General features: G+C 37.1%; 1 protein-coding gene and 1 pseudogene across 4 annotated transcripts in view; both read right to left on the bottom strand.

Moving 5' to 3' along the window:
- COL14A1 (collagen type XIV alpha 1 chain) overlaps positions 1–22720 on the bottom strand; it is a 225284-nt gene that overhangs the window by 193148 nt on the left and 9416 nt on the right. For all 4 annotated transcript variants that reach the window (XM_073230026.1, XM_073230025.1, XM_073230022.1 and 1 more), the window contains exon 2: positions 11216–11341. In XM_073230026.1, the coding sequence (XP_073086127.1) occupies positions 11216–11303 (88 nt within the window). In that variant the 5' untranslated portion in view covers positions 11304–11341. The remainder of the gene's footprint in view (positions 1–11215; positions 11342–22720) is intronic.
- On the bottom strand, positions 15175–16608 carry LOC108400275 (protein limb expression 1 homolog pseudogene; annotated as a pseudogene).

The following is a 22720-nucleotide window of genomic DNA, read 5'->3' as shown; positions in this document are numbered from 1 at the left end:
TGACTGCAATGGGGTACGTGGGGACACGATAATGTGGGTGAATGTAGTAAGCACATTGTTTTTTGTTTGTTTTTATTTTGTTGTCATTAATCCACAATTACATGAAGAACATTATGTTTACTAGGGTCCCCCTTCACCAAGTCCCCCCCACAAACCCCATTACAGTACTGTCCATCAGCATAGTAAGATGCTGTAGAATCACTACTTGTCTTCTCTGTGTTGCACAGCCCTCTCTATGTCCCCCCCACATTATACATGCTAATCATAATACCCCCTTCTTTTTCCCCATCCTTATCCCTCACTTCCCTCCCATTCTCCCCAGTCCCTTTCCCTTTGGTAACTGTTAGTCCATTCTTAGGTTCTGTGATTCTGCTGCTGTTTTGTTCCTTCAGTCCTTCTTTGTTCCTATACTCCACATATGAATGAAATCATTTGGTGTTTGTCTTTCTCCGCCTGGCTTATTTCTCCCCTCTAGCTCATCCATGTTGTTGCAAATGGTAGGATTTGTTTTCTTCTTATGGCTGAATAATATTCCATTGTGTATATGTACCACATCTTCTTTATTCATTCATCTACTGATGGACACTTAGGTTGCTTCCATTTCTTGGCTATTGCAAATAGTGGCTTTTGGATGTAGAGTTCTATAGATGTCTATTAGGTCCATCTGTTCTGGTGTGTTGTTCAGTGCCTCTGTGTCCTTACTTATTTTCTGTCCAGTGGATCTATCCTTTGGAATGAGTGGCGTGTTGAAGTCTCCTAAAATGAATGCTTTGCATTCTCTTTCCTCCTTTAGTTCTGTTAGTATTTGTTTCACATATGTTGCTGCTCCTGTATTGGGTGCATATATATTTATAATGGTTATATCCTCTGTTGGACTGAGCCCTTTATCATTATGTAATGTCCTTCTTTATCTTTTGTTATTTTCTTTGTTTTGAGGTCTATTTTGTCTGATACTACTGCAACACTTGCTTTTTTTCTCCCTGTTGTTTGCATGAAATACCTTTTTCCATCCCTTGGCTTTTAGTCTGTGCATGTCTTTGGGTTTGAGGTGAGTCTCCTGTAAGCAGCACAGGGATGGGTCTTGCTTTTTTATCCATTCTATTACTCTGTGTCTTTTGATTGGTGCATTCAGTCCATTTATGTTTAGGGTGATTATTGAAATATATGTACTTATTGCCATTGCAAGCTTTAGATTCATGGTTACCAAAGGTTCAAGGTTAGCTTCTTTAGTATCCTACTGTCTAACTTAACTCACTTATTTAGCTATTTTAAACACTGTCTGGTGATTCTTTATTTTTCTCCCTTCTTATTCCTCCTCCTCCGTTCTTTATATGTTGGTTGTTTTATTCTGTGCTCTTTTGTGTTTCCTTTAACTGCTTTTGTGGGTAGTTGATTTTATCTTTTGCCTTTAGTTTGTATTTGATTGGTCTGCTTTCTTTGCTGTGATTTTATTTTCTCTGGTGACATCTATTTAGTCTTAGGATAGCTCCCATCTAGAGCAGTCCCTCTAAAATACCCTGTAGAGGTGGTTTGTGGGAGGCAAATTCCCTCAACTTTTGCTTGTCTGGGAATTGTTTAATCCCTCCTTCATATTTAAATGATAATCATGCTGGATACAGTATCCTTGGTTCAAGGCACTTCTGTTACATTGCATTAAATATATCATGCCATCCTCTTCTGGCCTGTAAGGTTTCTTTTGAGAAGTCTGATGATAGCCTGATGGGTTTTCCTTTGTAGGTGACCTTTTTCCTCTCTCTAGCTGCCTTTAAAACTCTGTCCTTGTCCTTGATTTTTGTCATTTTAATTATTATGTGTCTTGGTGTTGTCCTCCTTGGGTCCCTTCTGTTGGGGGTTCTGTGCACTTCCATGGTCTGATCGATTATTTCCTTCCCCACTTTGGGGAAGTTTTCAGCTATTACTTCTTCAATTACACTTTCTATCTCTTTTTCTCTCTCTTCTTCTTCTGGTACCCCTCTAATGCAGATATTGTTCCTTTTAGATTGGTCACACAGTTCTCTTAATATTGTTTCCTTCCTGGAGATCCTTTTATCTCTCTCTGCATCAGCTTCTATGCATTCCTGTTCTCTGGTTTCTATTCCGTCAATGGCCTCTTGCATCTTATCCATTCTGCTTATAAATCCTTCCAGAGATTATGTCACTTCTGTAATCTCCTTCCGGACATCATCCCTTAGCTCTTGCATATTTCTCTGCAGCTCCATCAGCATAGTTATGAGCTTTATTTTTAATTATTTTTCAGGAAGATTGGTTAGGTCTATCTCCTTCTCAGGGTTTTCCTCTGTGATCTTGGTCTGTATCAAATTCTTCTGCCTTTCCATGGCAATAGAGGTATCTGTGGGGAGCTGGAGTGTGTGTTGGCTTAGAGAAAGTCCCTTCTTGCTGGTTTGTGGCCTTCCATTCCTGGGAGAACAGCGACCCCTAGCGGCTTGTGCTGAGTAGCTGCGTGCCGAAGGGGTTTCCAGTTCTTGCCCTGCCACTGTGGAGCTCAGCGGTTGCTGTGGGCATGGCCTGCCTCAGGCTGCTGCTCCAATATGGCGGAGCCGCATCAGAGGGGGAACAGGTGGGAGGCTGTTTATCCCTGTGAGAAGCCTCCGAGCTGCGCTGCTGCCCAGGCCATTAGGGCACCCGGAGTTCCCTGGGATTCCCAGTTGCTGGGCTAAGTGTCCTGAGACGCTTCCATCCGGCGATGGGGTCCCTGTCCCTTTAAGACTTTCAAAAGGCACTTGCTTTTCTTTGTCCCAGGTGCACCAGCTGCGGGGACCCGCTCACAGGTCTTACTGACCTGTTTCCCTAGTATCCAGCACCTCACACACTGTGTGTCTGTGCTCTGGTCCGGATGGCTGGGGCTGGGTGTTCAGCAGTCCTGGGCTCTCTCTCCCTCCCGCTCCAACTCTTCTCCTCCCGCTGGGAGCTGGGAGGAGGGGCCCTCGGGACCCGCCTGGCTGGGGTTTGTATGTTACCCCCTTCACAAGGCACTGGGTTCTCACAGGTGTGGATGTGGTCTGGCTGTTGTCCTGTGTCTTCTGGTCTCTCTTTTAGGAATGGTTGTGTTTGTTGTATTTTCAAATATATATATGGTTTTGGGAGGAGATTTCTGCTGCTCTACTCATGCTGCCATCTTGGTTCTCTCTCAGCACATTGTTTTTTCATGTGCAACCTTCATAAGAGTATATATCAATAATACCTTAATAAAAAAATATTCTGTAAAATAAAAGGGATCCTGACATTTGCAGCAAGGATAGATCTAGAGGGTATTATGTTAAGTGGAGAAAGACAAATACCACATGATTTCACTTATTTGTAGAATACAAAGAGAAAGCAAAACAAAATGAACAAAACAGCAGTAGACCCATATATACTGAGAGTTTGACTACTGGTTACCATGAGGGTGGGTATGCAGTGGGTTGAGAGGGATAAAAGGGCACACAAATTCTCATTCATAATATAAATTAGTCATGGGGATGGTAGTATAGCATGGAGAATGATTCTGTAACATCTCCCTACATTGACAGACAGTAACAGCACTAGAGGGGGTAAGAATTTAATAATATGGGTAACTGTTGAACTTCTGTGTTGTATATTTGAAATCAACATAAGATTGTATATCAATGATACTTCAATAAAAAACATTTGTCCCCCAAAAAATCTGAGAAAGCAATTATAAAGGACAAAACAAAAGATAATTATATTTTCTAAACTTTGGTCTGTTCTTCATATGTAGCTGATTTATGCCTTTCAGAAAAATACACATGGTCATGAAGCATTTCAGTGTATTTAATCTTTTCTGATAGTTCACAAAATGGATAGATTTATATTACTTCTTGTGTGAGTCATTCAGACTTCAAAACATATTTCTGAAATCCTACATCAGTGTTCCAGAGTCTCAGAAGAAATACTTTAGTAAGAAGAATTTAATGATATAATATCTAATTTAGTATGCCAAAATAGAAGAGTCAATATATAACAGAGAAGTTAGCACTGATCACCCACTTTTGTACCCTGCCTTTCTTTCTCACTGTAGGAAACAGGATGTGGGGGAAACAGACATTCATCTTATTAGGTATATAACATAATATTGGGTTTAGATATTAATTTGATTCCCAGTTCTGTCATTTATTAGATAAATAACCTTGAACAAGTGATTGTTTCTTCCAAAGCTTTATGTTTAGAAAAGGTGACAGGAAATTCTTTCTACACAGGACAGATGACAATGTTAAATTGAAAAATGGATATAATGCATTATAATAGATGGTCAATAAATGTTCCCCTTCTTCCTTACTTCTTCTAATGGGTGATCTCAAAAGCTCATTTAATCCTCACAAAAATACATTGTTATCCCAGTGTTAAATATAAGGGAACCAAGAAACTAAGAGACTTGCCCCCAAGCTCACCTACCAGTGAATGACAATAGCTGACCCCAAATAAAATGCTCTGTTTCTTTAGGAAAAGATCAGTATTAAGAGGTCACCCTTCATTGTGTTAGATGGATGCATAATTTACTCCTCTACGCACAGATCCACTAGTCTGAATTCAGTAAGCTGAAGGACACGATCTTAAAAGTAGTATTCTCTTCCTAATTGCCTGTTACTAGAGAAAGCTAACCATACAAAATAAAACATTAGCTTCCCATTCTCAATTTGACATGAATGGAAGAAAGAGTTTATGTCTCCGGTTTATGGGAAAATATGGATTTATCATAAGAACAACTGTTTTGAGATAAAAGAGGAACATGGCTAAACCTAACATTTGGGTGAACAGAGAAACTATTATTATTTTGCTTAGTCTGGAACTGGGGGAGAAAATCTATTTATAGATTGGATCTTACTACTTATGGAAGAAAATTTTAAATAATTTTAAAAAGTTTAAACAGTATGTCCAACTTCTGAGCCAGATCTTGCCAGTGGGCTGGCGGACATCAGTGGCCAAGCTTATTGCAAAGTTTTGCATGAAAGCGTTCCTGGGAACCATCAAGTGGAAAAGCACAACAAGCAGGACTGAGGCTCCATTCTAGGCTGTTCCAAGAAGGTCAACCAATTCTGTGAGCACCCCAGGTAGGTTGATTTCTCAAGGAGGGCAAAGAAGTTAAGGATTCCTAGGTTAATGATTAGAAATCTTTAGAGCATTTTTCAACCCGGGCTACTGTTCTTTAGTGATCTGAATTTATAGCCTGCAACATTTTTTAAATCAATAGCTGACCCTCTGAACCTCCAGGATGAAATAAGGATAACACTGACCGTGCCCTGACACCAGGCCTCATCACACAACACAGATGATGCTCCACAACCCAAAGTGGCATTAGCTTCCACTGAACTACTCAAGGAAATACAGTGTGAAGCAAATGCAGCAATCAAATCCATCAATATTCAACTTTTTAAACAATTTACAAATGATTCGTTTGACTCCAGTCCTACTACAACTGCCAGCAAAAAGCAAGACCACCATTTTTCTTTATCAATAGGTCACATCTATTGCCTACAGAAGCATAAATACCCTCACAGTCATTAAAAGAAAACCTTGGTTAGACACAAAGCTCACATTTCCTTTAGGTTTTTGCCTTTAAGGGGAAAGTACTGAAAAGAAGAAATGCTAGTTGAGAAAGAAAGGGGCATGAGGTCACAGTTTTGAACTTCAAAGTTAATTCCTCTTTCCCAGTATGGAAGGCACTAGGACTTGTGCCAGAGCAAAGGCAGCAAGATTGAGAGAAGCACTGTAAGTGCAGCAGAGAAGTAATTGTTCTTATTTCATGGAACAAAAATTCATATATACTTAATACCAGACCCATGACTATTTTTTTCCTGCAAGGGCAAAGGAAGAGCTTCTACACATACATGTAACTTCCAATAATATTTATAAAGGCCTGAATGAACTTGACTCAACAGGTTCATTTGTGTCAGTTAAAAGCCTGAGGTTTTTAAAAAGACAAAAATCAAATTTAAAGTTCAATTTCTGGCCCACACCAAGAATCCCAGGCAAGCCAACAAACCTGTCTTTTGCATAGTGAAGTCAGGTGTCCTCAGTGGGACTGGGCCAAATATAACATTTGTGAATATATGAACTTCAGTCCCAAGGGGGATTGAGGAGGGAGACTGTGAAAGGCCCATTTATATTTTTTTAAGAGGGATGATTTTCTTTAAACGCAAAGAATTTCACTGCCATCATTCTTGTAGAAATCAAATCTCATAGGCAGAAAAGGAATGTTTATGTGATTCAATTGAACACATTTATCAGGTACCAGGGAAACTGTATTCCATAATACGACTATTTATTAAAGGGCTAATTTTCTGCCTACCCCTCCCTTCTTCCCTTCTGTCTTTCTTCCTTTCTTTCCCTCATTCTTTCTTTCACTTCACGTCAACTCAACTGAAATCTTGCTGTTTTGTCAAGTGACAAACTATGCAAATTTTACTTCTAGTGGAATATTCTCATTAATTTCTTAAAACAGACTTTCCCCTCAGGAACACTGAACTAAAGACCTTCTATTCTTCACTACCCATAATCACTTCACCTCTGCCTTTTCTATCACCCTCTGGTGTTCTTCCAAGGAACAACACTCCCTTCTCACGGCATGGGGCTAGCAGCCACTGTCAATCAGCCATCCTCCCTGGCTAAGCGGCGAGAAAATGACTCAAACCAGGTCAGGCAGACGCACCCAAGCATCTGAAACTTATGTCCAGTGATGGGAGGACGGAAAATCATTTCATGACAATGATGTGCCCTTACAAAAAAAGTTACTAGTTTCTAGAAACTATATCCAGGCTGTTCCCATGTTCCCCTCCATTTCACAGCTTAATTATTTCACTTTCACTATATAAGCTGCTTCATTACCTACCAGTAAATACACTTTTTGCTTCAACTATCTGGAGGAAGTTTCTTTGACTTGTAACCAAAAATCTGTGGCAGAGATAGAGCACTATGGGCACCAAGAGTGTTTTTCCCTTCAAAACATACTTTAGGATGCTGCATCAATGGAACAATCTATTATATTTATTAAGCAAAGGACCTTTAAACAACAGAGAAGTATTTGGCTTACTTTTCCAAGTGACCTAAAAAAACCTAAACAACAAAAAACCTTAGCTTTTTATCCTAGTTATTTTTCAGTTAAATGCACTGCCCAAATTTTTTTTAAATAGAAGAAATTAAAATTTGAGAGAAATTTACTGTGGGTTCTGCTCAAGGGGTTTAGAACCTAATAAGTTATAACTTCATGATCCATTAAAAAGATGCTGAGAACAGCAGGAAGGAAAATATTCTCAACTTCCAAACATGTTTGACTACTAATAACAGCAAATAAATATGTGTAAATGGTTTAACACAGAGGCCTTTACAAAATTTAATCTAGCCCTAATACAAACTCTCCAATTTTATATGCTTCGAGGTTCTTAAATGACAGTTACTTTACTTTTAGTGGTTCCTTCTTATAAATATCCAAGACAAACATTGCTAGAACCAAATACAGATTTGCTGTAACATTCTGGGAAAGTATTAGTGCCACCATTCTCTCAATATGCACTTTCCCCCCCACTATGGTCAACACAACATTAGGTTTTCTGTTCCAGTTCATTTAGCAACTTGTCTTGAGATGTTGGAATATAACCCAGGTATAAAAAGTTGTTTGAGCTAATGTGGGTTCACATTCTCCGGAAAGGGAAAGTTCTTCATAAAGAATTACATGGAGAGACTAAGTGGTAAAGTGTATTCTGTTGATTAGCAATTTAAGAGGGGAGAGTTAATTTCCCATGCATCTTTCAACACTGACAGTATTAGGTCTCTATTGCTGCTATAACAAATTATCACCAAGTTTATGGCTTAAAACAACAGAAATGTATTATCCTATAGTTCTGGAGGACAGAAGTCTGAAATGGGTCTCAATGGGCTAAAACTGAGGTGCTAGTAGGATTGCATTTCTATCAGGAGGCTCTAGGGTGGAATACATTGTCTTGCCTTCTTGGGATTCTAGAGGCTTCCCGATGTGGGGCCCCCTGCCATCTTCAAAGCCCCTAATAGCTGGTAAAGTCCTTCTCATATGCAGCACTCTGACATTAGTTCTTTTACTACCCTCTTCCATATTTAAGGATCCCTGTAATCAGCTCCAAATAGGACCCACTTAGATAATCCAGGATAATCTCCCTATTTTATGGTCTGCTGATCAGCCACTTTAACCCCATCAGATATCTTAATTCCCTTTTGCCATATTATATATTATATTGGTAATTTGTGGGGATTAGGATGTGAACATCTTTGCAGGCACATTATTTTGCCTACCATACTGACCATTGTTTTTATTTTGTGCATAAACATGACTCCAAAAATGTCTACCAGAATATAAGGTTTGAGAGTAATTAGTGTCAGCTAGCAAGCCAGTACACCTGTTATTAGCAAAATACTTTATTGAATATTAAACACATTCACATATTACTTCACAAACTACTGTCAAGATTGGCCAACCCACAGGAACTCACTATATGTCTGTGTTAAAAGTAAAAATATCAATCAAACAAGGCAATTCTTATTCTTTACTCTCTGTTTAAAATTAATCATGCATATAACTGGTTCCTTAAATGTCTCACATCCTTTCCTAAAAACCAAAGCCAATTGAAATCTGATGCAATTCTTACTGGATTCCCTCCAGTGTGTGCCCTCCATCTTCCTTCTTGAAAGTTTCTCCCACCTTCACTTCCAGGTCACTATACACCTCTGACCCTCTTTACAAATGCAGTTTTGACACTTTCCATCACTCCTTTTTCTCCCTCTTAACTATGACTGTCCACCAGATTTCATCCTCACTTCTCTCCATTGGACATCTCTTTTTAATTTTTAATTATTTCTAATTATTTATCTTTCTTTAAAACCTGAGCACAAAGTCTAAAGGTTACTAAGAATCTAAGCATTTCTAATGATTTCTAGCTTTGTTTTAAATGAACTGAGTTTTTGAAATCTATTTGTATTGCTGGGATCTGAACTTTTATCTTTGATTTCCACTCCTTTTCATAAAGGGACTGCAAAGATCCCTATAAGCCAACTCCCAAGACCAGTACAACTCAGACGTAATTCCCTATCCTGATCTCTCTCACCCAAGCTCTAGACCACCAACTACCTACCAGACATCTGGGAGTTCCAGAGGCACGTTAAGGTCCACATGTTTTTCTAAGTCTGAGCTCATCTTCAGCTTTAAATACTTCACCCTTTATTCTCTTACTAATCTCTTCAAAAAATCTCTTCAGCTATGACTGAGGCATTGTTCTGTATCGGAAACACAGACACTAAAGAGAGAATCACTGTCTTTAATGAACTTGGGTAAACGAACAGTTACGACACAAAGATATAAAAGCAGAAATAACACGGAAATTGGAATTAAAGGCTCCATCTACTCAGTTCTCCAACAAAAAGCTTTAGAATCATCCTGGGTATCTCCCTCTCTTTAACTCCCTCCACACTGAATCAGTAAACAAGTTCTTTCTCCTCAACTTCTGAAATGCTTTTTGGATTCATTCGCTTCTTTTTATTCCCCTACCTACTTTCCCTCAACACCTGTTTTCTGGACAACTTACTATCACCTTCTAAGGGTCTGTCTGATTTTTGTTATTTCTAGTCTATAAACACCTATGAGTCACAAATATGAGTACCAGCAATATTGCTATCAGAGAGCCTCTCTAGAAAACTGAACTGCTTAAAGTCCTCCATAATCTGGCTCCAATCTATCTTTCCATCTTTGTCTTTTGCTATACCTCCCACAGAACTTGCAGTGTGATTTATCTTCTTATACTTCTGTCTCCCTAGTGAATAACTGCTGAAGGCAAAGAGTAAAGTTTTATTCAGCTTTGTATCCTGAACCTCACACACAGTATATGCCCCACAAATGTTCATTTAAAATGGAATTTGGCTATCAATGTATATCTAGTAGACAACATACCTGAGTATATCCCAGAACAGCTAAATATGAGCAGTTACTCCATGAATGACCACCTCTGAATTGAGCTAGATTGAGGTGGCAACTCTGAAGGGCTTCATGACTTGCTTACCCTTTGTTCCTTAGGGCCTGTGTCTTGCATCCCATAGTTTAGAGGGTGAGTTATGTATGATTTCTGTTATGGCTTCTCTCTTTCATTAGTATAAAGAAGGTAAGCAGAATTGGCTATCCAACAGATCTCTGTGTGTTGCATGAAGTAGTTGGAAATAGGGTCATTAACTCCAAGCATCTTAACACTCCTTGAGCGTGCAAAGACTCAAGTTCCATCCCTTTCCAAACAAGTATATCTCACTTTAAAGAAGCAGGGTGTGGTGGTTCTTGCATTTGACTTTTCTGCAGCCTTAAATTCCAAATATTAGACATTAACATTCCTAAAACAACTTTATCACTTGTAGACTTCCTTGCTCAGCTGATGAATGACTATTTCAGCACCAACAATTAGGTTTTTCCAAGATTACAATGTTTATCTAGTAATGTAGCTTTGCACACTTACACATATTATGCATTTACTTCAGAGGTTGGCACATGTTTTTCTTAAAAGGCCAGATAATAACTATTTTAGGCTTTGTGGGCTGTAGGGTCTCTGTCACAACTATTCAGTTTCACTGTTGCAGTGTGAAAGCAGTCACAGATACATGTAATCAAATGAGCATGGGTGGATTTTCATAAAACTTTATTTACAAAAGTAAGCTAGAAATCAATAGAAATGCTTAAAATGGCATATCAGACCCATAGCAACCTTTAGACTATGTGCTCAGTTTTTAAAGAAAGGCACAAAATTAAGGACCAAGTATGAAGTGGTAGAAATATTTTGTAGGCATTCTATTTAAGCGACAAGGTATGACTGGGGTGTGTATATTTACACACACACACACACACACATACAAACATTGTAGTTCCTTATTAATCTGGTTTTCTAATATGTAAATTTGACTTTTACTGATTAAATTTGCACAGCCTTTTCAGAAGTACATCAAGAATGAGCTATTTAACACATTGCCACAAAATTACTATGCTCAGTCACTGGTGAGGTCGTAACCCTCATCCAAGTGGTGACACATTTCTACAATGCAAACAGTTGGTAAAACTGCGTAGAAGCAAACATATGACCCTACCTAGAAGCAGTTGAACCAGTGAAGCACCACTAGGTAAATAAAATAAAAAATCATTATCAGAACCAAGATGGCTAGAGTCCCAGACCCTAATGATCGTCTTAAAGTTTTCCATTACCTTGACCCTGGACAATGGTGCAAAAATAAGCAATTGCCAAAAAAACTGGAAACAGCCAGAACTGCATCTTGCACTGAAAAATCTTCATTTTATTTCCTGCTTTTCACATGGAATGCAGCAGCAGTCCTGGAAACAGAGAGTACAGGGATATATAATTAAGAAGACTGAAAATAAAGTATATGTAGTCATCTAAGAGGTGAACAAGCCAAACTAGACTAGTATTGTCAGGAAGGAATTCATCCCCTAGGGCATTAATGTGTTCCTCCAGTATTTTTCACATAAAGTTAAAAGTCCTACTATTGTCTTATAGTGTCTACAAAGTAAAGAAAGATATATAAGACCTTTCTTCTAGTAATCAGAGAATTTGAAAAGCCACTTTGTGCTAATATTAAACCACTATTCAGTTTTTACACTTCACTGGACTGATTATTCCCTAATCTTTTCACCCTTTTTACAACCTTTTTTGTCTCATATTTGTGAATCTAAAACTCTTCCAAGGTTTTCTTTTTCATTAAATGTCAGTGAAAGAAGAGCTACAAGAAAAAAGAGAGAAAAATGAAAAAGGGGAGAAGGAAAGAAGGGAAGAGAGAGGGGAGGAGGGAGAGAGGAAGCAGGATAGAAGAAGAAAGAGGGAATGTTTGGTATCATTAATACAAGAGAGGCCAACCTACACACTGTTGACCACAATCCTATTACAAAACATTACGGAGGAGAAATTCTGAGTCCTTTCCTCAGAGATAAAAGAAAGTATGCACTTTTTGCTATCTATTCCCTTACTGAAATGTGAATATTTTCTAATCACAGTAAAAGTCCTCTTACAATATATTCATTATATATTATAATGCAACATCACAATGTATTTATTATCTATCTAATACAGGTAACACTGCCGTGCACACCCTTATTCACATCTCCTTGAATACATGACTATTGATTTCCTTTGGCTACATTTCCAGTTGTGGAGCTGCTAGGTTAAAAAACAAGATGCATATTTTTTAGTACATATGTACCTAAGTCTCTACAGAAAATGATACTGACTTGCACTTCCTCCAGCATCTTATATGCATCTCATATGAGTACCAAGTAAATCACTTACATCATCACAGAAGTTGTTTTCAACATATGCTGATTTGATAGGCAAAATGTGATCCCAATATCATCTTAATTTGACTTTTTTCATAACCAGTAAAATGTAACATTTCTTGTTTGTGGGCTATTTATACTTTTTAAAAAATGTCTGTTCATATCTTTTACCTATTTTGTCATTGATGTATGAGAACTCTTTATATATTATTAATTTTACCATATATATTTTTTTCAGTTTATTTCTTGCCTTTCAATTTCATTTACTGGGTCAAGAAATTTTTTAAGTTAAGGTGTCTGACTTGAACTTTTTCTTTAGGGTTTCTGATTCAATGTCATGAGCAAAATGATCTTTTTCACCCCAAAGTATATTTCTGGTTACATTAATTTTTAGTTTCATTTGTGAAAGGAATTTTGGATTATTTTTTAATATAGAAAGGATGCTGATTTGTTTTATAATAGGCAACCATTCTAAACTCTTTTTAGCTCTATATTTTTTCAACTTAATTTGTTGAAATTTCCAGGTTGACAACTACATCATCTGCAACCAATGTGTTTTTTGTTTGTTTTTATTGTATAGGCCAGTTTTAAAACCATTGTTTTACTAGGAATGCCTCAAATATTTCGCTAATCCACTAGTAGTTGGGTTCAGGTATACTTTCTCCTTCTGTTAAAAAAAATTCTTCATGGCAAGTGGGGAGGGAGGGAGAAGGGGATTGAGGGGTATTCTGTTTAGTACACATGGTGTGGGGGATCACAGGGAGAACAGTGTAGCACAGAGAAGGCACATAGTGGATCTCTGGCATCTTGCTGCACTGATGGACAGTGACTGCATTGGGGTATGGGTGGGGACTTGATAATATGGGTAAATGTAGTAACCACATTGTTTTTTCATGTGAAACCTTCATAAGAGTGTATATCGATCATATCTTAATAAAAAATTTAAGAAAATATTCTTCACTTTTTTTCATTCCAGTATTGTTAATATACGACCTTACATTGGTTTCTAATGTTCAACACAGTGGTTCAACATTTATCTATATTATTAAAACCTCATCCCCACTAGTGTGGTTGCTACTATCAGCATAGAAAGATGTTACAGAATCACTATATTCTTCATGGTGTACTGCCATCCCTATGACCAGTTTACATTGTAACTGTGAATTATTGTGCCCCTTTACCCCCTCTCCCTTTCCCTTAATCCATCCCAACTGCTCTCCCTCAGTAACCACTGGTCACTTTTCAGTATCTGTGTTTACTGCTTTTTTGTTCCTTCAGTTTTGCTTTGTTGTTATACTCCACAAATAAGTGAAATCATATGGTATTTGTCTTTCTCCACCTGGCTTATTTCACTGAGCATAATATCCTCTAACTCCATCCATGTTGGTGCAAATGGAAATATTTCCTTTCTTTTTATGGCCGAATAATATTCTATCATGTATATGCACCACATCTTTTTTATCCATTCATCTACTGATGGACACTTAGGTTACTTCCATATCTTGGCTATTGCAAATAGTGCAGCAATAAATATAGGGATGCATATATCTTTTTGAATCAGGGATTTTTTTTTCTTTGGGTAAATTCCTGGAAGTGGGATTACTGGATCAAATGGTATTTCTAATTTAGTTTTTAGAGGAACCTCCATACTGCTTTCCACAGCAGCTGCACCAATTTACATTCCCACCAACAGTGTTGGATGGTTCCCATTTCTCCTGCCATTAGCATTCTAGTCAACATTTGTTATTTCTTGTCTTTTGAATAATGGCCATTCTGACTGGTGTGAAGTGATATCCCATTGTGGTTTTAATTTGCATTTCCCTGATGATGAGTGATGCAGAGCATCTTTTCATGTGCCTGTTGGCCATTTGTATTTCTTCTTTAGGAAATATCTGTTCAGGTTCTCAGCCCATTTTTTGGTTGGGTTATTTGTTTTTTAAGTGTTGAAGGATATGACTTCTTTATATATTTTGAATGTTAACCCCTTATCAGATGAGTCATTTATGACTATATCCTCCAGTACTGTAGGATGCCTCTTCACTTTTCACTGAGAGTATTTTTTTCACTCCAGAATAGATGGTGAATTGCATTTTTGACATTTCACCTATTGAGATGTTCATATTTTTCACCTTTGTGTCTTAGTTTAGTTAATTATTTTGATAATGTCTAATATTAATCTATCTTTGCAACACAGAAATAAATCCTACCTGTCCATGGAAATTATTGCATGTTTTAGCTTTAATATAATTATTATGGTTTTGGCTCTCAACCAAGGTATTTTTAAAAGATGACAAAGTTGTATTGTTTCTTTAAAGAAGATTCTAGTAACTTAAACTTAATAATGACACTACATTTAAGCTACTGGTTGTTTACGTTCTTGCACAACAACAAAGACAACCAAGGTTTCCTTCTCTCTAATTCCTAAGGACCTAATCAAATGCAAGCACTCTTTGTTACATGCTATTGATTTTTTAAAGTGTTTTAAACTTTAAAAGGCCTATAATTTTCTCTATTATAGATACATGTCTATGATAGCACAAAATAAAAACAAATCAACTCAAGTTACCTGTTTGCAAGATAAAAGTGAGAATGATTGATTTCAGGACTCATAAAAATTGGATATTAATTCTTCTTGAGGAACAAGTGAATACTATCTTAGTTTATGTTTATCTCCAAATGGAGGAGGGTGGGTTTAAAAATCATTAGTAGAGAGATATTTTAAGCCACATTAAATTTATCTAGTATTTTCATACTATTACCATTTCAAGAACTTTGATAGATCCAGTTAAAATCCCTATTTGTAGCTTTGAATTATAGCTATTGGAATGTAAGCTATCTCTTAGTTTACAAAGTTTGGGAAGAAACTCTAACCCTTGCATGTTTTTAAAAAACAATATTGTTTATTACATCCCAGGTATTTTTTAAAAAGTCTATCATATTACTTCTCTCAGTCCTGGCTACTGCTCTTTTGAGGGAATCTACACTGGCCCCATTCTCTGAAACAAAATATATAATCTAGTGAGGCACATATCAGCCAGGCTTTAGGTGGGAGCCAGTCCTGAGAATATTTTTCAAACAATCCTGTGTATTGAGTTCAGGAAAATCTTCAGGAGTTTGAAGAATGTAATGAGAAAATTGCATTGAGTGGGTATTGGGTCCTGTGAAAGTCCTGCTACTTTCAGATTCTGTGGATAGAAAGGGTAGGAGGATTAGTACAGGCGTCAGGTAGTAACTATAGATGCTAAAGCCTCTGGTGACCCCCTTCAAAAAGCTTCCTAATGTTAGAGTCTAGCCTCTTCCATCCTTGGGGATACCTGGGACCCAGCTTTGCCAGTGCTAAGCACACAGGGCCACGTGATTCAGCAGATCACCACTGGGTGAGGAAGTGACAAGGCCCCAGTAAAGCTGAGTCAAGGCTAAGCTCATGATTTCTTTCTTTTCTATGTAAACCCACAGTTATCCTGCATTGCTTCCTCTTACTCCCTCAAGGCCATTCATTGCTCTTGAGAGAGCATTCCTGGTGCCTCCTACTCCTTTAAGATCCAGTCCAGGACCATGTGGCTGCTCATTTTTTCATCTAGACATTGGAAATAGCAGGAGATGACTTCCTGTTGGGAATGCTGTGTTTCACAAAGGGCTTTTAGGCTTCTCTTCTACTGCAACAGTTGGAAAATGGTCATCAGCTCCTGGAATTCCAAACATGATCTTACCCATGTTTGACTAACATGGAGTGATGGACTTGGGTGCTGATGCTGGAGCCAAGAGCTCATCTAGAGTGCCACTGATGTAGACAATGGCTTCCTGCACACTTGCCATAATGAATTCCTTGATGCTCCTGCAAGAGCGCAGTCCACTGAAGAAGGCGTTGACCAGGACAGGACCACTTCAGTGGCATCCTGTCAGGCTTCAGCTCTTCTTAAGCAGCTCTGAAAGCAGTGGCCCCCTGAGAGGATCATACAACTCGCAAAGGGTGGTCCAGGAGATAGCATGGACTTGTACACCACCACAGCTTCACTTGGGGAAGCAGCCCTTTGCTACTGCTTGCTTTCCCAAAGTTCCTGTTGCATTGATACAATATTCAAGTTTGGAGATGAGAGCCTGGTCTCTGTGAGGCAAGATTTGGCCAGTGTAGTGTCTAAGGGAATCCAAGGATTTGTCCATCTTGAGTCTGCCTATACAAGCCTTCTGCACATGTTCTCATGCCTGAATTCTTACATCCTGGATGGCATTTGTGCAGCTCATTGATGCACTGGGTTACCAAAGAATCCCTTTAATATCCGCCATTCAGACATTTCCCAGAGTCTAAAGACTCCTCATGGGACCCTCTTCCCAGACTAACTTATTCTTTGTTGTATGCATTTGTTCTTGTTTTTATATAATGTCAACATTGATGAATACATAATGCCAGTTTTTTTGGGTCTATATTAATTTGGATCTCTATTAATAGCCAATATGATAGTTTTCTTTTCTTTTTTTGGCATCAAGATTATTCTAGCTTCATAAAGAAAGATTTTCATATTTTCATTGTTTTATAATAGCTCAAATATATGAGAATAACCTATTCTCTAAAGGCCTATGAATAATTTGAGTGAGAAAATCATATGGGCATATATCCCTTTTTGTATCTAATTCCTGCACAACTTATTAAATTTTTCTTGCTTTTATAGATCTACTTATGTCTTCTACTTTTTTGTTCTAGCTTAGTTATTTTCACATAAAATTATTCTTACTTTTATTTTCAAATTTATTAGCATAGAGTTGCATGATCTCAACTTAAAACATATCTTTCCTGGTTATATCTCCACTGTATTATATTAAAGTGGTATGTTCGTGACTTCTCTCTCCAGAATAGAAAAGCTTTATATATTTGTCCACTTTGCAGTATTTTTGAGGACACATTTTTTTACTTGTCACTGTTATCTTTTTGCTTTCTGATTCGTTTATTTCTGCATTTACCACTAGTCACTGCTTCCTTTGGCTTTTCTGATTTTTAAAAACATTTTGTTGTTCTTTGTGATGTGTTTTTTGACTCCTTCATCAAAGTAATATTATTCTTTATTTGATGCCATCGATTTTCCTCTGAATATGCTTTAGTAGCATCACATAAGCTTAAATTTTTTTTAAACCAAGAGTTAATTCAGTGAATGTAGCAAAGCAGAATTCTATAAATCCTCAAAGCAATATGACACAGCACTTGAACCTCTGATATTCCGGTTCTATTTCAGAGTAATATAGTATATCCATAGAAATAAATAGTTTATTTCACTCAAAAAATATTTTCTGGCAAGTACTTTTTCAATAATATCTAACAGTAATCTAGCAGGCAACTCTTTCGTGTTGCCAGTTAAAGGAAGATCAGTATGTTAAAGAATGTACTCCACTGTGCTTAGGGATCCAAAAAGCACCTTCCCCTACTAGCCTACCATATTTCCAAAATGCTAATGACTAAAGAATATTTCCTTGGATTAAGACACATACTGGAAGCTCCTTAAAACTCCTAATGGAATAGGCAATATGTTACGTGACTAATATATTAGCCTAGATTTTTTTTTTTTTAGCCTGGATTACTTTACTATAGATTAGTAAACCAACCATTTGTCAGGGGACAGAGGAAATGGAACAAATGCTGAGTAAATTTTGATGAAATAAAGGAGTTAAAGCCCTCGGGCCTATATAGAACCCTAATTATACAAAGGCAAGCAGAACAAGATGGGGTGAATTATTCAAAAGGATGTAACACTCATGCGGACAGAAGGCATGAATACAGGGGATTTGAAAAGATATGGGAGCAGGATTAAGTCCTATTAGAACAGAGACACCGATAAATCTGCCTGCCGGTCACCCAGACAGCTGTCCATGACACCCCAAAACACATCAGAATTGCTCTAAACTCAGACAAAATATTCTGAGGTTCTGTCCCCCAACATTATAACCATAGGTTTCAACCAGAACAAAGCAAAGAGAGGGAGAGGAAGGAAAGAGGCCACATCTGCCTTTCTGGCATGCACTTTAAGATCAGGGGACTTTTATCAGATATCACCTGACCATATTTTAACTTAGGAGAAAAAGGTCCTTATCCAAGCCACAATGCAATCAATAGCTTTTCTCTGTTCTTGTCAAAGCATGGCAGTATCTGTGGCTAGGTGTTTTGAAACAATAATTAACATGCCACATTGGAAGTTAATCTGCATTCCACATAATTTAAATAAATACATCAATTAATTAATTAGTGCTACCCTAGTTGGTGAACTTTTATTTTTAAACTGAGCATTATTTATATGGAAAAAAAATTGTGACCATGGCTTATCTTTAAATTCTTCTTTTTTTGTTGTTTATTTTTAAATTAGGATGAGTAATACCATATTGGGAGAAATGGAATTTTAGTTTTCCCAAGGTTTTCTGCCAAGTCTACAAATTTTGGACAGTAAAATAGGGACAAGAGAACTCCCAATTCCTATGAAAGTGCCACGAGATATTTCAACATTTACCAAAATGTCAAAGCCTAATTTGTTGAAACTCTGCCCAAAAGCCTGCCCAAAACAAATAACTCTGGTTTAGGGTTTTTTTTTTTTTTTTGGTTTAAAAACATCATGTTAGAAATGGCTACTTAGCTCTAAGTTCAGAAGGTATAAACACAATTTGGGAAAAGTTGATAATGTTTGGAACAAGTTTTCTCAAAACATCGACAATTTTGTAATCAGTAACCTAAAACTATCCCCACTGGGTCTAACTCACCCTTCTTCTACTTCATGTGTTTGTTTTATTTAATCTTATTTGTACAGTTAAGTTTAACAAGGAGCAAAGTCCCTGAGTACATCTAGTTTTATCAAAATTCCTTAAAATATTTATTCTAAAGTTTTTGTAAACCACTCCTACACACACACACTCACACATACACATTTGCATGGACTTACACACATTTATACACTCAAACCTTGGCTAATGTCCTATTCAATCAGTGTTACTTACAAAAAAGCATTAAACTTAAAGAAAAGTGTTACAAGCCAATTAGCATGCCAGGTTCTGGGAGAGTTTGTTATTTATAATATTGGAATTTTCATTCCAACAATCCCTTATGAGAAGTTCTTTCATATAACCAAAGCTCTCTACTTGGTCCTAAGGAAGATACAACACCTCATACTATATAATCCCTGCCCTCAGTGATCTCACCAATTGTTTTTAAGAAAGATCACAAGAAAATATAATGCAAAGCTAAGAGAAATAAGTATGAACTAGAATAAAGAGTTAGCACAATGAGGTGGTACAAATAGTTAGGAAAATAGTTTGACAATAACCTGCGAGGGGTCCTTGACTAACTGGTTTAACCAATCTATGACTTGGTTTCTTTATCAATAAAATTTGCAAATTAACAACTACTTTATAGGATGATTGTGCTAATTTCGATAATGTACTTAAAACATATAGCTCTTAGAAAGTTCTAACTAGTAGTATTGTTAGCAACAGGCTGAGAGAATACAAAGGAAAAGGGAGTGATAACAATCAATGAAATTGCTGCTTAGGTAGATACCAAAGGAGGAGGGAGAATCACAAAATCTTCATCTCCCCACATTAAGGCTGAGAGAATCACTTGGCAAAAAGATTTCAGCAAAAATTGAAGAGCCAGATAATGACAGAATTGCAATTATTTGCATTGGTGAACTGCTTTAAACATTTCAAAATACATTCCTATCTATTTCTATCATTTTCCAGATGACAGCTCTATATGAGTTCAAAATAATTAACCATATGAAGACATGGAAGATTTGATCTAAGGAAAAGACTTTGCAGTTCTAGTTGACAAGTTCATGCAAAGAAGGTTTGAAAGAAATGTTTAAGCATGTTTTAAGCCTGGGAATAATAAGAATCAGAGACAACTAAAGAATATCTTCAAGTATTTGAAAAGCTTTCATATGGAAGATAAAACGAAATTATTTTGTGAGCTTCTGCAAATAAATAGAACAGAATCAATGGACTGGTCCCCAGAAATGTGGATTTGGATATAAAAATTCTTTAACTATTAGAACAGTTTCTTCTCTTTTACTAGAATTCTGACACAGAAACTGGCTAGCTTTTACCCATAAGAGATGTAACAGAAGGTATTACTGAATTTGTGGTTCAGAGAACTGGACAAAATGAGCTCTAAGATGCCTTCCCCAATTCTACATTGTTTATTTTAAATGTCCACTCAAAAGAAGGAGAATTTGTCAATTGATGACCTATGTCATACAGATTTGTAGAAAAAAATGTAAAATCTAAAACAGGTGTAGTTTACAGGCACACCTTGTTTTATTCACTTTGGTTTTTTGTGTGTGTGCTTTATAGCTATATAGCTTTTTTTTGATATTGCTAATGTACAATTACTTGAACAAGATTATGGTTACTAGACTCCCCCTATTATCAAGCCCCCCACACATACCCCATTACAGTCACTGTCCATCAGTGTAGTAAGATGCTGTAGAATCATTACTTGTCTTCTCTGTAGATATATAGCATTTTTTTAACAAACTGATGGTTTGTAGCGACTCTGCATGCAAGTCTATCCAGTACCATTTTTCCAAGAGCATTTGATCACTTCACATCTCTGTGTCACATTTTGGTAATTCTCGTAATATTTCAAAGTTTTCATTATTCTTATATTTGTTATAGTGATCCATGATCAGTGATGTCACTACTGTAATTATTTGGGAGCTCCATGAACACTCAGATAAGCCAGCAAACTTGATCAATAAATGGTGTATGTGTTCTCAATGCTCCATCCACCAACTATTCCCCTCTCCTGCCCTCTCCTCAGACCTTCCTATTTCCTGAGATTCACAATATTGGAATTAGGCCAATTAATAGCCTTACACTGGCCACTAGGTGCTCAAGGAAAAGGAAGAGTCACATGTCTCTCACTTTAAATTAAAAGCTAGAAATGATTAAGCTTAGTGTGGAAGGCATGTCAAAAGCCAAGACAGGCCAAAAGCTGGGCTTCTTGCACCGAACAGTCAGCCAAGTTGACAATGTAAAATAAAAGTTCTTCAAGGAAATTAAAAATACTACTCCAGTGAACACATGAATGATAAGAAAGTAAAACAGCCTTATTGTCAATATGGAGAAAGTCTGAGTGCATAGAGGATCAAACCAGCCACAACATTGCTTAAACCAAAGCTTAAACCAGAACAAACCCTAGCTCTCTTCAATTTTATGAAGGCTGAGAGAAATAAGGAATCTGCAGAGGAAAAGTCTAAAACTAGCAGAGGTTGGTTCACAAGGTTTAAGGAAAGAAGTTGTCTCCATAGCACCAAAGTGCAGATGAAGCACAAGTGCTGATGTAGAAGCTGCAGCAAGTTACCTAGAAGATCTAGCTAAGATAATTAATGAAGGTGACAATACTAAACAAGACTTTCAATGCAGACAAAACAACCTTCTATTGTAAGTAGGTGTTACTTAAGACTTTCATAGCTAGAAAGTTCAATGCCTAGCTTCAAAGGACAACCTGACTCTCTTGTTAGAGGTGAGTGGCTAATACATCTAGTGATATTAAGCTGAAGTCAATGATCACTTACCATTATGAAAACCCTAGAACCCTTAAGAATTATGCTAAATCTACTCTGCCTGCACTCTGTAAACAGATGACAACACATCTGTTTACAACATGGCTTACTGAATATTTTAAGGCCATTGTTGAGAACTATTGCTCAGAAAAAAAGAGTCCTTGCAAATTCTCACAGACAATGTACCTGGGCAACCCCAAGAGCTCTGATGGACATGGACAACAGGATTCATGTTGTTTTCATGCCTGCTAACACAATATCCATTCAGCAGCCCAAAGGGTCATTTCAACTTTCAAGTTTTATTATGTAAGAAATACATTTCCTAAGGCTGCAGCTACCATAGTGATTCCTCTGATGAATAAGGGCAAAGTAAATTGAAAACCTTTTGGAAAGAATTCACCACTCTAGATGCCATTAAGAATATCTGTGATTTCATAGAGGCTGAACAACATGCTTCTGAATGATCAATGGATCAATGAACAAATCAAAACAGAAATCAAGCAATAAATGGGGACAAATGAAAACAAAAATTCAACAGTTCAAAATATGTGGGATGCAACAAAAGTAGTTCTAAGAGGGAAGCACATAACAACATAGGCCTACCTCAAGAAACAATAACAATCCCAAATAAACAGTCTAAACTCACAATTAAAGAAACTAGAAGCAAAGAATAAATGAAATCCAAAGTTAGTAGAAGAAGAGACATAATAAAGATCAGAGCAGAAATACACAAGACAGAGGAGAATAAAACACTAGAAAAAAATTAATGAGACCAAGAGCTGGTTCTTTGAGACAATAAACAAAATAGACAAACCCATAGCCAGACTTGTCAAGAAAAAAAAGTGCATGAATAAGCAAAATTAGAAATGAAAAAAGCAGTCACAAT

Source organism: Manis javanica, chromosome 2, assembly GCF_040802235.1.
Source record: "Manis javanica isolate MJ-LG chromosome 2, MJ_LKY, whole genome shotgun sequence".
NCBI lineage: Eukaryota > Metazoa > Chordata > Mammalia > Pholidota > Manidae > Manis > Manis javanica.
The sequence above is the reverse complement of the archived record's forward strand: the minus strand, read 5'-3'. Positions and strand labels throughout refer to the sequence as shown.